The sequence below is a fragment of the Symphalangus syndactylus genome, chromosome 13, assembly GCF_028878055.3.
Source record: "Symphalangus syndactylus isolate Jambi chromosome 13, NHGRI_mSymSyn1-v2.1_pri, whole genome shotgun sequence".
NCBI lineage: Eukaryota > Metazoa > Chordata > Mammalia > Primates > Hylobatidae > Symphalangus > Symphalangus syndactylus.
The window spans coordinates 65312501-65329435 of record NC_072435.2 but is presented as its reverse complement, the minus strand read 5'-3'; the positions used below and the strand labels follow the sequence as shown (position 1 = coordinate 65329435).

General features: G+C 40.7%; 1 protein-coding gene across 1 annotated transcript in view; it reads right to left on the bottom strand.

Annotated features, from left to right (window-relative positions):
- MYRFL (myelin regulatory factor like) overlaps positions 1-16935 on the bottom strand; it is a 124732-nt gene that overhangs the window by 8442 nt on the left and 99355 nt on the right. Inside the window, exons 16-19 of the mRNA XM_055237899.2 lie at positions 12693-12778; positions 9097-9171; positions 8949-9001; positions 8652-8831 (exon numbers count right to left, since the gene is read on the bottom strand). Of these exons, the coding sequence (XP_055093874.1) occupies positions 8652-8831; positions 8949-9001; positions 9097-9171; positions 12693-12778 (394 nt within the window). The remainder of the gene's footprint in view (positions 1-8651; positions 8832-8948; positions 9002-9096; positions 9172-12692; positions 12779-16935) is intronic.

Sequence of the window (16935 nt, the reverse complement as noted above, 5' to 3'; positions counted from 1 at the left end):
AGTGTTCCCCCACCCTTTCTGTCTCTCATCCTTCAACCCATCTAATCTCTATCCTGTTTCTTATAGATCTAGTTTATTCTCCTCCTTCTGCAAGTAGTCATCTGTTATGGACTAAATTGGGTCCCCTTCCCAGCTACCAAATTCAAATGCATATAGTGAAGCCTTATCCCCCAGTACCTCAGAATGTGACTGTTTGTTGATAGGGCCTTTAAAGCAGTGATTAAGTTAAAAATAGGCTGTCAGGGTGGGCTCTAATACAATCTGACCTGTGTCCATGTAAGAGCAGAAGATGAGGAGCCACGCATGGTGGCTCACGCCTGTAATCCCAGCACTCTGGGAGGCCGAGGCGGGCAGATCACTTGAGGTCGGGAGTTCAAGACAAGCCTGGCCAACATGGTGAAACTCTGTCCCTACTAAAAAATATAAAATTAGCCGGGCATGGTGGCGCATGCCTCTAATCCCAGCTACTCGGGAGGCTAAGGCAGGAGAATCACTTGAACCTAGGAGGCAGAGGTTGCGGTGAGCTGAGATCACGCCATTGCACTCCAGCCTGGACAACGAGAGTGAAACTCCATCTCAAAAAAAAAAAAAAAATAGCAGATTAGGACACACAGGGAGACCCTAGGGCTATGTGTGCACAGAGGAAAGACCATGTGAAGACACAGCAAGTTGACAGTCATCTGCAGGCCAAGGAGAGAAGCCTCAGAAGAAATCAGACCTGCTGACACCTTGGTCTTGGACTTCCAGCCACCAGAACTGTGAGAAAATAAATATCTGTTGTTTAAGCCACCCAGTCAGTGGTATTCTGTTACGACAGCGAAGTGGACTAAGAAACCATCTCCAACTAGGTCTGCAGCTCACAGATCCCTCCTTTCCAATGCCATAGCATTTATTACTGAACCATCAATGAAGTCATCAATCAGTGACATATCTGTCACCATACTGAAGGGCATATTACCGCTGTATTATTACTTAACTTTTCATGTATTTTTGCCCTTTCCTGACAATTCCAGAATAGGGAATGTCTACTAACATTTTTTGAATCCTCTGCAACCCCTGGCATAATGTCTTGCTCAATCTATGGAAATCATCTTTCTTTGATTAATGACAAGCTAAAGATAGTTTTATTTCCTATCTAGTTTGTGAATTAACATTGTTAATTGAAATTATTATCTTTAGATTATCTGGATTCTTTTTTTATCCATCTTAGTATTGCTATCTCAGGATCACACACGCTAATGTAAAAAAAGACATAAATAACCAAGGAATCTCTGTTTGAACACCTCCAGTGACAAGGGACTCACTGTTCATTCTTCTGCTGGGCAATGCTAAATACCAGGTTTCCCTTTTATTGAGCTAGCATCTGCCTTCTTGTTGATCTTCTTTTGATCCTGATATTACTTCTTGAGTGAGTATAACAGGCCCTAAAGTCAACTTCTCTGCTCAACTGAAGCCTGGCTCATATGAAGTTGCAAAGGAGTAGGGACATACTCATTAGTCATATTTATTTTTCTGAGTGAAAGCAAAGGCTATGAAAAAATATAACATCTGGACACTAGCAAGGAGAAAGAATTACTTCTGAAGATCCCAGGAGAAAGCATGGAGATAGGAGATGGACTGTTTCATGGAATAATCCCTTTAGAGTTGAGTCCAGGTAGCACCAGTGTCTAGTATCAAATGTATATTGGTCCCTGTTGGTTTTTCAACCCTGCCTACTTCTGTGACCTCTCTGCTGCTTAATATATCCTGTTAAAATAGAGAATAGGTTCAAGGGCAGTGGAGAGAGTGGGTAAAAATGAAGAAAAATAGGAGCAAAACTATCCCTACAGTAAAATAATGAAACATTAATCTTCTTCATACAAATAGAGTTTGTGGTCTCTAAAGATAAGCAAAACTTATAAGAAAAATTGAGCATGCCTTCCCAATTGCTTAATAACTTGAATATGAAATGTTAGAGGAAACCCTGTGGGACATATATTTTTGCATTGAAGGATAACAATGATAATTACACCTACTATTTGTTAACACCTACTCTTCACTGAACATTGTTCTGAGTGCCTTACAAAAGTCCAAGAGTGAGGTTATCCTCGCTTGACAGATAAGCTAAGTGAGGCACTAAGGACTCAGCTTGTGGATAGGAATAAAGAGTTTCCAATTCAAACCATCTGATTCCAGAGTCCACAATTTTGCTATTTCTGGGAAAATGTGAAATGTGATCCATGTAGGAAAAAAATTGAGCTTAAAGTCTAAGGCAGGGGTGTCCAATCTTCTGGCTTCCCTAGGCCACATTAGAAGAAGAATTATCTTGGGCCACACATAAAATACACCAACACTAATGATAGCTGAAGGGCTAAAAAAAAAAAAAATTCCCAAAAAAAAATCTCATAATGTTTTAAGAAAGTTTACAAATTTGTGCTGGGCCACATTCAAAGCCGTCCTGGGCCGCATGTGGCCTATGGGCTGCGGATTGGACAAGCTTGGTCTAAAGTAAGGCCTGAGATGCAGCCAGCTGAAGGAGGCATCAGGCTGCTGGTGTGGGGCCAGAGCAGGCTTGTAGGGAAGGAGCCCAGGGAGTGGCTAGGCTCCTGTCATCACCCAAAAGGCATTTTAAATGCAATTTTGGAAAGGTAACCATTCAGATGAATGTTGTTAAGGCTATTTTTTAATGTATCTTTTTAAAGTAGATAGTGAAAGCAATCATTTAGTGGGTTGCTAAGTACACCTAACAAAATAACTTTATGAAGTTTTGGTAGTCTTTTTTTTTTTTTAATTTGCAGATTTAGATCTATGTTCAAGTTTCAGTATCCAATTTCAGGATAGAAAGCAAAAGCAATAGTACACAATAATTGGGGACAATCATTCCTAAACATCCCTATCCTGGTTATAACTCCTCTTACTAGGTGGAAGGACTAGTTTACTTACCCATTCACCTAACTGTGGGCTCCTTGAAGACTACATCCTGTTCACTGTTGTATCCCATATAGGGTAATGCTGGGCTCACAGTGGTGCTCAATGAATATGGGTGAAAGGATGGAAGGAAGAGAGCCAGGCGAAGAGTAAGGAAAAGAAGAGGGAAGACCAATTTAACCTCTAAGAAACTTTCCTCTTACACATTCACAGGGAAAGTTCCCAGGGGAAGGGTGCAGAGGGATGCTGAGAATGAACATGGGAAGCTAGACTCCTTTACTCTATTAGCAAAAGGAAGCAAGACAGAACTGGAAGGCAGGACGAGTTTCTGAGCCCAACATGGTGCTTTCCATTAAGAAGAAATGGGTCCTGATATATGAGGAGTTTCTAGAAAATTGAATATTTATTTTCCTTTACATGTAAACATATATGCTGCCAAAAAGGCCTCCAGATTTCTCAGATTCTAGCTATTCCAGTAACAATTTTCAAACACGTCTCTACTATTAGTTTTGCTTAAGACTGCTTCCACAGAAGGTTGTAAATTTACAAGGCAAATGAGGCATAAAGAGAAGTGGAAACCAGGACTTCTCGATCCTGTGTCTTCTTCTCCTACCTTTTGTCCTACTTGCCTGCTGAATTTGCAGAAAAAGATCTCATTATAAATTCTGGCAACAGAACTACAGATTTGTCTTATTCCACAGAACTGTGTTTTCAGGTCCTGGAGACATAGAACCCTATGAATACAATTGAGTACCTGGTGCGATAAGGTTTTTTTTAAAAAAAACAGCAATAAATAGGTGGGAATGAGGAAAGATAATCTTGCAGATCAGAATTATAAAAATGATTTTTCAAATGCAAGAAATACAATTTAAATCTCCCATAAAACACCTTCCATTTGACACTTCTCTGAAACAAGACTATTTGACCCTGAAAGCCTGGTTATAGGAAAACCATAAATCTTCCAGTAGTCATACAGGAAGTCATAAAGGCATACTTTCAGCACCTTCTAGGGTTGATCTCATTTTACAAATGCCTTCCAGTGATATTCATTATAAGCTTCATATAGTACATCCCCTGTGGTTTTCATTATAAAGTTGGAGATACATTTCACAATTGGTAGATCAGCTCTCCCAATAAACTAAATTAGAAACTTCTGGAGAGTAAAGATTTAGGATGGTGCCCAACAAAAGCCTACTCCTGTCATGGTAGAAGGTGTATATTGCACTGCTTGTAAGACTGTGTTGGTGGCTGAGTCCAGTACAGCATCTTGGATACCTTTCTCTTCCCTTCACTGAACCAGACTCATATGCTATGAAGAAGCCAATGAGCCCCACCAGTCGATGGCTGAGTCCTTTAACACAGGGGACCATTTTCTTCTGGCCATTCACTTTTCTCAGAGTCGTGGTCTCCAAAACAAAATGAGCATGAATTCCAGATATTTTTTTAAATCTTCACCAACTCTAATATATTCTATAGAATTCCACAGATGCTTTTCTCCACAGGCTCTTTACTTTTTAATATCTAACTCTCCTGTCTACTTAAATCTTTACTGGTTCCATGGATTAAAATCTAATTCATCACATTCAGATGGTTCCTTAGAGTAGAAGCTCAATATTCCAAAATACTCACTTTCCACTTCCTGAGTAGTCTTACCAAAACTTTTTATTAAGTGAGGGGGAGAGGGAGAGATAACCTTTCTGAAAGACACTTTACACAGATACGATCAATTTTGGTCCAAAAGAAGAATAATGACATGAGCTCAGCATGTCATAAAAATGCTGATTTCCCTTCACTTATTTTATTATAGTCTTAGTCCTCAGGGAGAAGGCTCATAAATGTGTTTAGGGGTTTAGTAAACTGTTAGATATTACTCTGCATCCCACTGAGAGCTTTTCTAAGTTTTTTTTGTTACTCTCGAATTTCTTTTTTATTTTTGTTCCTTAATTTTTAATTGGTCTTTAATGCCTTAGAAACATCTGGCTGAAAAGAATACTTTCCTACACTTCTCCTCTTTTGTATTTAGAAGCCTGGTGTTATACAGTACCTTGAACAGAGGGGAAGAGTAAACCAGCAACAGAAGAGAAGAAGCTTTGCTCAGACTCCAAAATATCCCACATCAGGGACATTGCAATGGACAGAGGCAAACTTGCCAGGAGGAGGCAGAAGGGGCCATAGAGTGGATACTTTCTGCATCTTCTAGAGTTGATCTCAGGTACATGCACAGCCCATGTCCAAATCAATGGAGGCAGGATGGCAAATGGGAAGGAATCCAGGACAGGGAAGTGGGGGACCCAGATTTCAATTCCAACTTCTCTAGAAACTCAACTGAAGAATCTTAAGCAAGGTCTAGTGCCTCCATTTTATCTGCTGCAAAATGGGTAATTTGATATAAATCAGCAGTTCTCCTGACATGGGGTCCTTGGAACCTTGGGTGATTGCATAAAGGGGTCTGTGGTGTTGTCTGTAGACTTGAAAAGCAACATATCTCCTATAGATTTGTACTATTTTTCAAACACCACTGTTGGAGTAATAAAAACAATTCAGTTAAAAGCTTAACTGAACTTATAGTTACATTTGTTCTTTATGTATTTTCTCAATCACATCATTGTAAAAGTAGGCTTATAGTGGATTCTTAGGGCCAAAAAGTCAGGTGCCACTTGTGTAGCTGTTCTCTGAGATTCTGTGACTAAATCTCCAAAAGTTCTTGGGTTTTCTGAAACCCAAGCAGACACTCATCTTGTTTCTAGGCTATTGTTTTTAGGGGAACATTTCTAAAAACAATAACAAATTACTATACATTTGGAAGAATTGTATATAATCTTATGGACATGATTACACTTGTAGCCCTTGATTAAATTTCTATAATTTTTTTAACATGAAAATTCTGTATTGTCACAGAGAGCAACAAGCCTTGATCTGGTTTAATAAGAGCTATTCGCGCCTGTAGTCCCAGCTACTTGGAGAGGCTGAGGCAGGAGAATGGCGTGAACCCGGGAGGCAGAGCTTGCAGTGAGCGGAGATCGCGCCACTGCACTCCAGCCTGGGTGACAGAGCGAGACTCCGTCTCAAAAAAAAAAAAAAAAAAGAGCTATTCTTCCCAATACAGTCATGCATTGCTTAACTACATGATTCTGTGAAATATCTCATTAGGCAATTTCATTGTTGTACAAACATCACAAAGTGAACTTCACAAACCTAGATTGTATAGCCTACTACACACCTAGGCTATATTGCTTCTTGGCTGCAAACCTGTACAGCATGTTACTGTAAATACTGTTGGCAATTGTAACACAATGGTAAGTATTTGTGTATCTAAATATATCTAAACGTAGAAAGGGTACAGTAAAAAATAAAGTATAAAAGACAAAAACTAGTCCACCTGTGTAGGGAATTTACCATGAATGGAGCTTACAGGGCTGGAAGTTGCTCTGAGTCAATCAGTGAGTGAGTGGTGAGTGAATCTGAAGGCCTGGGACACTACTGTAAACTTTATAAACACCATATATTTAGGCTATACTAAATTTATTTTTAAAATTTTCTTTCTTCTAATTAACCTTTGCTTACTATAACTTTTTTACTTTATAAACTTCTAAATTTTGAAAAACTTTTTGACTCTTGTAATAACACTTAGCTTAAAATACAAACACATTGTACAGTTGTACAAAGATATTTTCTTTCTTTATATCTTTATTTATAAGCTTTTTCTATATAAATTTATTTTTTTTTACTTTTAAACCTTTTCATTAAAAACTAAAGTACAAATATACACATTAGCCTGGCCTATACAAGGTCAGGATCACCAAGACGTCACCAGGCAATAAGAATTTTTCAGCTCAATTATTATCTTATTGGGCCACTAGTGTATATATGGTCCATTGTTGACTGAAACATCATTATGTGGCACATGACTACATTCCCTTGATGTGAACAGCTGGTTACTTCAGGAATGAACTTGTTCAGGGGTCAAGAAACCCTTGAAAATGAAGAGTGGACCAGTCTACGAACTCTTCCTATTCAGGATCTGTTATTAGTACATCTCTCATAGGTGAGATGGTCTCTTCTGAGGACCGCTTTGAGAAAAGAACATCAAGTGTCTCCAGCATGGGCTCCCAAGGTAAGAAAAGTGTTTACCAGCCACAAGGTTCCATGTGCTTTCACAAGGGATAAAAGCCTTGGGGATTTCTGTGATAGTTCTAGATTTTTTTCATATTTAAAAATATTGAGAATAAGATGACTGAGATGAATTCCTTTCTTTAAAATGAAGCTTTTAGTTTTACTCTATAGTGATGCATCTGCTCCTAAGTTCAATCAAAAATAGTTTACATGAGAAAAGCTCATTGCCTCCTATTGCTGTAGTGAAAGAACTCTCTGTGTCTCAGCTTCCCCACTGGAAAAAAAAATTGGGATAATAATAGCACCTCACTTGTAGGCTTGTGAAGACTAAGTGATTTACTCATGTAAACTACTTATGACAGTACCTTGCATAGAGTAATACCTCATTACAACAAGATAATCATGACGATGATGACAACTTGTAAAAGTTATTTAACCAAGACTAGGATATGCAATAATGTCAAAAGGGAAAGGAAATTACATTGCACCCCAACATTTCAACCACTGACCATATTCTATGTAGACCATTAGCACCACTTATAAGTATTCTGGTTCATCTTCTCCATACATGTTAGATCTGTTCTTCCCCATCCGTTTTAAAATTAGACATGACCAATGTGATGTGACTTGCTTTGGCCAATAAAGTATAAACAGAGGTGATATGTGTTATACCTAGGTGGAAGCTTTAAGAGTCAGTACATAATTTGCCTTGTTCTTTTACCACTACTACAGAGACTGTGGAAATAATTATTGTGATGGAATCTTCATCAGCTGGACTTTAAATGACATGATGACCAAGAACCCTCTTTTGATTCACATTTAGAGTGAGTCAGAATTAAATTTTTGCCATAAGAAGCCACTGTTATTTAAGAGTTGTTGTTATGACAGTATCCTAATCAATAAGCCATAGTAATATGTATCCTTATTAGCATCATCATTAATATTACTATTTATTAATATGTATATATAGAATAAAATTTATAAAACAATAATAAATTAGTATACATTTGGAAGACTTGTATGTAATCTTATGGATATGATTACACTTGCAGCCCTTGATTAAGTTTCTATACTTTTTATTACCATGAAAATTCTGTTACTTGAATAACATTGGTATGTGTGTATGTGTGTGTGTGTCCCTAGGAGGAAGAAGGAAAAGTTATTCTGAAAGTGGAATGCCAGTCTTGTGTTTTTCACTGCCTTAAATCTCACCCTGAACTCTAAATTAGAGTTTCCAAAGTCTCTTACATTTTGCCCTAGTCGGTTTGGGCAGAGAGCCCCGATACCACATCATTTTTTAAATTCTAAATCAGCCAAAAAAATCCACCCACGTGCACATAATTACTTCACTTGTGCTACTATTACTATCCTTGTTGGCAGTGGACAAATGAGAACCTTTCACTTGGTGAAAATTATAAGTACTTGAATCAACCAAAATTTCATTCTTGGGCAAGGAACTCAATATTACAGATGATTGGCAGTTTGTGTATTTGTGTTTTAAAGATTTTGCCACCCCAAATAGAAGCGTGGAACCATTATCTGGAACCATTAATGACCATCTAAGCAAATTGTGACAAGAAAAACAACCTCAAGTTCAAAGCTCTAGTTGTTTCTCTTTGAACATCATTTACCTGACCATCGCCTCTGATGGAATTCCTTCTCCTCAGATTGTCTTTGCACAGGACTTGAAAAGACTTCTTTCATTCCCCGGATGGGGCAGCAATAAGTCTCCTGACATGGCAGGATTTCACAGAAAGTAATTTCAGGTACTTGTAAGGAGGCCAGTGTGGTTGCCAGGGATGTATTACATGCTGCAAGGCATTGGGCAGGGGGGAGGGGAAGCAAGAAGGTTAACCTGAAAGGCTGGTTTCTTCTGTTGATGGTTCACTTGAAACTGGGTTTGAGGGTGAGGAATGTGAAGCCTTTACCTGAGGAGGAGGCTGTGGGCAGCAGAGCCGGCTCCTGAGAGCTTGTGATATTGCTGGAGAAAAAGAATGAAATGATTAATGAAAGAGGCCTGCAAAAATCCTTCTCTCCAAAGGAATTTTAGGCCAGAAAATTGAACTGAACTCTCACCTTGGAGGGAGATTTGGGACACGTTGGTCTTGATCTTTTAAGCTAAGTATATAAAGGGCAACTATCGTCAAAGCACTGTCAAAAAAAAAAAAGCATTATGTGGCAGATTTGTTTCCAGATATATCTCACACATCCAGCTGGCCAGAGATGTACTCTCACAGGCCACACAGATGGGAGCAGCGGGGAGGGGATGGCCATGGCTGACAGAAACACCATGGAAACCAGCATAGTTATGCTTTTCTGCCCTGGAGAGAAAAAGCCCTCAGCTTCCTGGAGCTCAGAGGCTCCTGGGGTATTCCATGCTGATGGATTTTTCCACAGAGCAGCCCCCTAGCCCTGGCAAGCTGTCTCAGAGGTGCCTGTCACTAGTGGAAGATTACAAGAGGAAGCATGTAAGTTGCTGGAGGCAACTGCTCCTTGCAGAAAAGAGTCAGAGCACAGTTTGCATCCCACTGGTGGAGGGCATTGGCACTGTCGCGTTGGGAGATGGAAGGCGGCACAGGTCTAGTCAGCTGTGGATGCCAAACCCTCTGGCTGCTTCTCTGACATCTTCCTTCCCGCTGCCTGTCTTTTCTGAGCACGATACACTGAACAGGTCAGAGGAAGGAAAAGAACTGCAAGAAAGTATTTGTTTCCACACTGAGACTTCAAAATAATGAGGATGTCTTCTCCCCCATCGTCGGAACTTATATAAATAAATGGAAGCTTTCCTTAAGAGTTCCGAGCCTCAGGAAGCTATTCCCAACAATCCTCATGAATCCAAATATTTAGTGTTTTCCTCTTTGGGGGACATCTTTAGAACCCTCTCACAAGTCACACAGAAAGTCTGCTGATGGCTTTACAGCTCCATTTTGTTCTAGGCTTGAAAGAGTTACCTGACTTGACTTCTTGCCAGTTTGACTTCACACCTGGTTCCCCAAACTTGACTCCTCATTATTTTGCTTCCCATCAAAGGTGCTGGATTTACCATCATTAGGATACACATGTGCCATATGTGTTTATAAAGAACAAATTCCCAAAGTGTTCTCAGCAGCAGCTGGCTGCTGCCCAGCAGGCACAGCCCTGCCTGGGAAAAGTGATGATGAACCCCAAAGATGCTGTCAGATAGAGTTTATAGTGTCATCATGGCAACTGTTTGCTGTGGTCCAGTTAATAGAGGCAGGAGGCAGAGAAATCCTAGGCAGATAGGGTTGGGTCCCCAGTGAAACCCCACCTTCAAGCCAAAAACAGCCTGAAACCCGCAGCCCAGAGTGAGAACTTCTATTCCTGTTTTCTCACTCTCTCCCAAGTGGGTCTTTCTGAATAATGCCTTTCAACCAATCGAATGTTGCCTTTTCCAATACTACCTATGGCCTTCCCTGCCCCTATCCTGTGCCTATAAAAACACCAGACTCAGTCAGTAGAGACAGAGATAACCTGAATTTGGGGAAGAGTTGACCTGACTTCAGGGAAGAGACAACCTGACTTCAGGGAAGATGACCTGAACTTTCCGTCCCTTTTTCAGCTCCCCTCTTTGCAGAGAGCTGTTTTCTTTGCTCAATAAAATTCTCTGCTTTCATCACCCTTCAATCATCAGCATGACCTCATTCTTCTCAGATGCTGGACAAGAGCTTGGGACTCACCGAGCATGGGTACCCAGAAAGGCTGTATCACTGGCCCTTTGCCCTCACCAGTGGAGGGCAGCTGCCCCATGTGACAAAGCCAGGGGTCAACTGAGCTGCTAACACTCTGCTGTTCATTGGGCTGCAGATGGCACAGCTAAAAGCACTAATTAGCACACTAACACCCCCTCTGGGGCTTCAGGGTCCCAGGCACCCTTACCAGGGCACCGCCACATTCCCCTTGGGGTGACATGCCTGGACTGGCCATGAGCCCTGCATGGAGCTTGCTCCTGTATCAGCACCTGGAGTGGCCGACAAAACCCTGCACTCACTCTCTCATGTGCTCCCACTCAGCTGAGCACAGTGGGCCAAGTAGGTGGGGCACCACTGCTGTGAGTCCAGCAAAAAGGCTGAGAAAAGTCCTGTGCCACAGTCTCCCCTTCTTTGTTCTCCTAACTCTCCCACTCTCCATCTCCCCATTCCAATTCTAAAATACTCTTTATGATTTGTGTCCAGCATCTGCCTCAACGCATAGCCCAGAAAACTTCCAGGACCATATAATGAAATGGACATCTGTTCCATTCTTTGGGGGCAAACCCTGGTTTTGACCCTACTCAGGTATACCACAGGCCAGAAGCAAGATAATAAACCCAATACCTACCATCCACAGTCTTAGTGGTAAACAATATTGGAAATAATAAGATCTAATAAGCATGTTTAAAAAGCAGTCTCTTTACCTTACAATTAGACTTCTTATAACTTTTCCACTGGGCTGGGAATCTGTGTCTCTAGAGGATGCTAAGTATGTCCACTAAGATAGAGGTTCACACTCTCCTGAGTTGGGAATCCCAGCAGGAGAAGACAGGCACACTTGGGAGAATAAGAAAAGTGCAAAGGTTTCTAATGGGAATTCTAGGTAGTGGTGTCAAATACTTGGGTATCTCCCTACAGTGGGCAGTAGCAAGTCAAAAGCAAAAACACTAGGGAACAAGAAGGGCACAGATAAAGCTACACTATCTTCTGTAGCTAGGACGCTGCTTTAGGTCAAGGAACTAGAAGCACCTTGAGACCACAGCTTGCTTTGCCCCTGAGAATAATTGTCTCCCCTAAGATAGGCCCTAGAAGCCAGTCCTTTCCCATGCTAACAAAGCATTTTTTGAGTGACAGATAAATACTCTTTCACCATATGAATAGTCAGACTAAGAAAAAAACAGGTGCACTCAAAGGCCCAGAGAAGACAGACAAGAGAACACAGCAAGATGACCAGGTCTCAAAGGCCCAGTGTGGTGGGGGAGGGGAATCATAGCAGCAGAAGCCTAGAGGCCTGAGAAAGGGCCCTGCATTCTAGCAAAGGCTGCCTCCCACCTTTGCGGGCTGCAGAGGCGGGGATGGTGTCAAAAGTTGCCTAATTCGCATAGCAAATACTGCTGTCCTCACTGTGTTTGCTTGGTTTAACTGCTTAGTAGATTTGGCTACAATTCCATCACATGGTATATCTTGGTGTCCCTTTAGTGAAAAGTCTTCACTGAAGAATCCAGAAGAGTTACCATAAATATGAGTGACCAGGGGAGAGTGGATTATACTTGATTTCCTATTTACTTCTTTCTCCAAGGTCGACAGAAAAGAAAACAGAGTTTGAGAAAACTCTTTGTTTGCAAAGCTAAGAAAGACACACACACACACACACACACACACATACACACATACACACACACACACACACACACACACGAAAGGCACAGTTTGCTGCTAAACATAGCAGTTAATTGAAAAAAAATCATGTCACATTTAAGGCAGAAAGCCTGTGCTTTTTTCTTCAAAATAAGAGTTTTCAGAAAGGGTTCCCTCATTTCTATGCTATCAAAGTTCAGTGTCTAGTTTAAAGGGCTTCTTGTCTTCAAAGTAAACAGACCAGTCCCCAGTTCATATGTGATAAAAGAAACATGGGAAGGAACAAAAGAGCTTGACATGGCATAACAGTGAACTTTTTCTTACCAAAATGCCATCACAGCAATCAGAGTTATAACCAAGGTCTGGAAAACCCAATTAGGACACGCCTGTCTTTTTCCTGAAAGATAAACCTATAAAAAGGTTCAGTAATGAGCAGTGATAAATTAGCAACTCTAACTGTGAGAAGGGAGCCTGGAGAATTGCTCCCAGCAGGGGTATTTGCTGCTCTCTTGGGATAGTTTGAGTGCTTGCCTCAATTTACATCTCTTTCCTCCTCCCTGCCTCTCTGAAAATAACATTCTTTCAAAGTCTATCTCAAGTACCTCCCTTTCCTTGAAATTCCAAGCTACAGCAATCTCCCTTTTCCCAGACATCCTGCAGACAATGATCTTTGCCATTCATTGGGCACTTATCTTTGCAGTTTTATGAGAAACGGGGACCTGAGATGAGATGTTGTCAGACCACAGATGTCTATCTCTTTGAGTAGGATACTTTTGAAAATCAAAAGAGCTTCAAGACACGAAGAGATGAATTCCAATGGAATGATTTCAGGTATCATGACAAATGGTGAAAAAGGTTTTTATAGAATGACATCCCACTAAACACGTTTTAAAATTATAACACCAGTATTCAATTTGTCACCTGTATATACAGATATCTCTGGGCCTGTGTCTTATTTATTCTCATATTCATTTAACAATATTTATTGAGCAGTGTTATATACAACACTATAGGAGACATGAAAATTAGTAAATTATAGTCTCCAGGACGTGAATAAGACAAAACTTTAGGACTGATACATATTGGCACAAAAACTTGCATACGGGGAACAGGCCAAGAGCTGCAGAATAACAGCTGTGGAATCGCTGGGGAATCTGGCTGAAGAGATAGGAGAAGTTTTCTGCCCACTTAAATGAGGTGCTACTTAAATATGAGTTTCCTATAAATGCAATAAGGAGTATTATGTCCGCTCTCTTCTGGGGATATGGGATAGAGTCATGCTTTTGGTTAGTAGGGTATTAAAATAAGGTAGTAATAGTTTTAAATTGGTTCTTGGTTTAATTTATTGGGTAGAATAAGGTGGTAATAATTTTAAATTGGTTCTTTGTTTAATTTAGTGGGCTAGTTATCTGACTAAAGCAAATGTTCTTCAATGTAACATAGGGTAGGGGCATAGGATTCCCTATACCATTTTTATCAAGTACACAGATCCTTAAGGCTATTGTAACTGAGTCATCTGTAAGTACAGCTGGAAGCTGCTCTGATGACCAAGAAGTCAATGGTTTATACTGTTCTGAGGTCTCACAGAAACTATTCTGAGGACATCTTAATAGTGTGCTGCACAGAGAAGAAACTCAATGAAATTTGTTGAATTGACTGGAATTAAATAGGATTAGTCTCAGAGTAAGTGCTTTCCCCTTCAACCTACCCCCACAGCTGCTGAATTATTTTAAGTCTCCATGCTTGTCCTCAAAATCCTTTGACCTAATATAGAGAAATGGCCTAAGACCTGGAGTCAGACTTAGAGTTGAGTCTTCAAGTTATCTAAATGTTATTGATCCTCATTTTCTGTATCAATAAAATAGGAATAATAAAATAATGCCTGCCTACTTTTCAGAGTTATTAGGCATATCCAATGAACACTGTAATGGCTCTCAAATTAAGGTGTGCATAGAATTACTATGGTGCTTGAGAAAACCCTAAATGCCCTAAATGTAAAATTCTGATCAATAGGTTTTATCTGAGGGAGAGTAGGGGCTGGGAACCTGTAAGAGGTAGGACAATAAAATGTATTTATCCATGTTATTTATTTATTTATTTTTTCTTAGATAGGGTCTTGTTCTGTCACCAAGGCTGGAGTGCAATGGCATAATTTTGCCTCTCTGCAGCCTCTACCACCTGGGCTAAAGCGATCCTCCCACCTCAGCCTCCCTAGTAACTGCAACTGTAGCCACCAAACCCAGTTAATTTTTTAATTTTTTGTAGATATGGGGTCTCACTGTGTTGTCCAGGCTAGTCTTGAACTCCTGTGCTCAAGTGATCCACCCACTCTGGCCTCCCAAAGTATTAGGATTACAAGCACGAGCCACCATGCCCAGCCGTCTTCATTCTTTCCCTTTCTCTCTCCTCCTCCAAATAGTCAGTGAATTCTTATTTGAATGCTGGGGAGCTTCCTATCTCATCCTGAGTCCTACCTATAGTGAGAATGACCCACCTACCTCTTGGAGGAGGAGAAAGAGAGGGAAAAAAGAGGAACCCTACTGACTGAATGAGAGCTACATCAGGAGACTTCAATCTTCCTCCAGAATGAACATCATCTTGGCCAGCATTGGGAGCTGTGTGGAAGTAAAGGCAGGGCCCAGCCAGGCTTCTTACCACCTGGTAAGACCCACTAACTGCTCATAGCATCAATTTGCTCATTAACAAGACCCCCACCCTACCCCAGAATACCACTCCCCACTCACACACAAGCATTTCAATGACCCACAGAGTCCCCAAGGAACAGAGGACAACTAGGAGATGGGTGGTGGCATGGAATGAAAAGTCAACCTCACAGGAAGAGCTCAGATCTCTTAGCAGTTCAGCACAGAAGGAGCAAGCACTTCAGTTATTTGTATTTTATTGAGCTCCCTGGACAAGTCTGAAGTGAGATTCACTAAAATATTGAGTTTGAACACATTAATAACAAACTATTATGCAGCACTTTCTATGTGCCATGCACCCTTCTAAGTGCTTTACAAATATCAATTTATTTAATCCTCACAATAATCCTCTACAACACTATGAAGCAAGTACCTTTATCAACTCCATTTTAAAAATAGGGAAAATGAGACACGGGAAGGCTAAGTTTCACTCAAGATCACACAGCTAATAAATCACACATCCAGGAATTTGAACCCCACAAAAATTGGCTCCAGAATCTATGCTCTTAACCGCAATGCTATGCTGCCTCCCTTTTACTATCTGTTTTTAAAGAAAGGAAACTATACAACTTAGATATTGTTATTATTCAAAATGCCTTCATGGCTTCTTTATTTTCAGCCTTATCTTCCACTATCTTCCCTAAACAACTCCCACCTAATCCTTCAAGGAAGCCAGTTCTAGCCACCAGACTTTCATTTATGCCATTCCATCTATAACTTCTCCTTCAATTCCATTGCTGTCTAGCCAAAGCTTACTCCTCCTTTAAGGCTCAACTCTCATAAACCTCCTGACACTCTGAGCCTCTGCAGCATTGATGACATCCAGCTACAACTGTTCTTTGTATTTTTTTCCAATCTTCCCTGGCTACAATGCAATTCCTTAGAAGAGACCTGACTCATCCTTTCTGCCTCCCACATGCCCTCTACAGTGACAGCAAGAGGTCTCTGAGTTGAACGGGTGCTCTTTAAGGCCTATATGAGTCCCTGACCCTGGGACCACACCCCAGCTTACACCCCACCCACATAACCAAGACACTGAGCCACTTAATGTTTTTTAATTTAAGTTGTCATACTTCTGGGAATATTTTCATACTGGGCTCTCCACTCACGTATTCATTTGATAAATATTTCTTGAGTGCCTACTATGTGCTAGTCCCTAGTGACATGAGAGTGAGGAAGGCAGACACAGGGCCTGCTCTCATGGGCCATATATTCTAGTTAATATTCTGAGATAACTGCAAAATAAAGAGAATCTCTTATTTTGCAAGATGGGAGCTACAGAGATTGCAGGTGACCAAGCTGCACCTATCAGGGCTGCCATGGATGTGGATACCATTCCCTCTGTCCCACTGAAAACCGTTTAGTCCAAAGGGTACCTTTCCTACATTCGTGTTTTGTGTTTATTGAGTAACCTACTATGTGCTGAGTGCTGTGCAAAGAGCTTTAGCTCCCTTAAACCTTATTTAAATTCCATCAACAATCTTTGTAAATACTATAATTGTCCTGTTTCCCAGTGTGGTTGAGTAACTTGCCCCAGAGCACTTCTATGTGTATTTTTACCCGGGTATTTGTGTTTGTCAATACACTAAGGGGCTTGTCAGCTGCATAATACTTTGCTTGTTTTTAGTAGAAGAATTTTGCACTCTTTCTGAATCCTTTTAGAATAATTCAACACAGTATAGCATGAGGAGTAGAGAGTAAACTGAGGCAGTGGCACAAGCATCAAGTCAACCTTTAATAGGGTGTCATTTAAGGTCATGGATATCTTCCCCAGGGAAGGGCCACCTTTGGGCCACTGCTGGATCAGAGGGAGCAAGTTGAGTTTTGTAGCTACTTACAAAGTGCTGCTAGAAAGGGTGTATTGT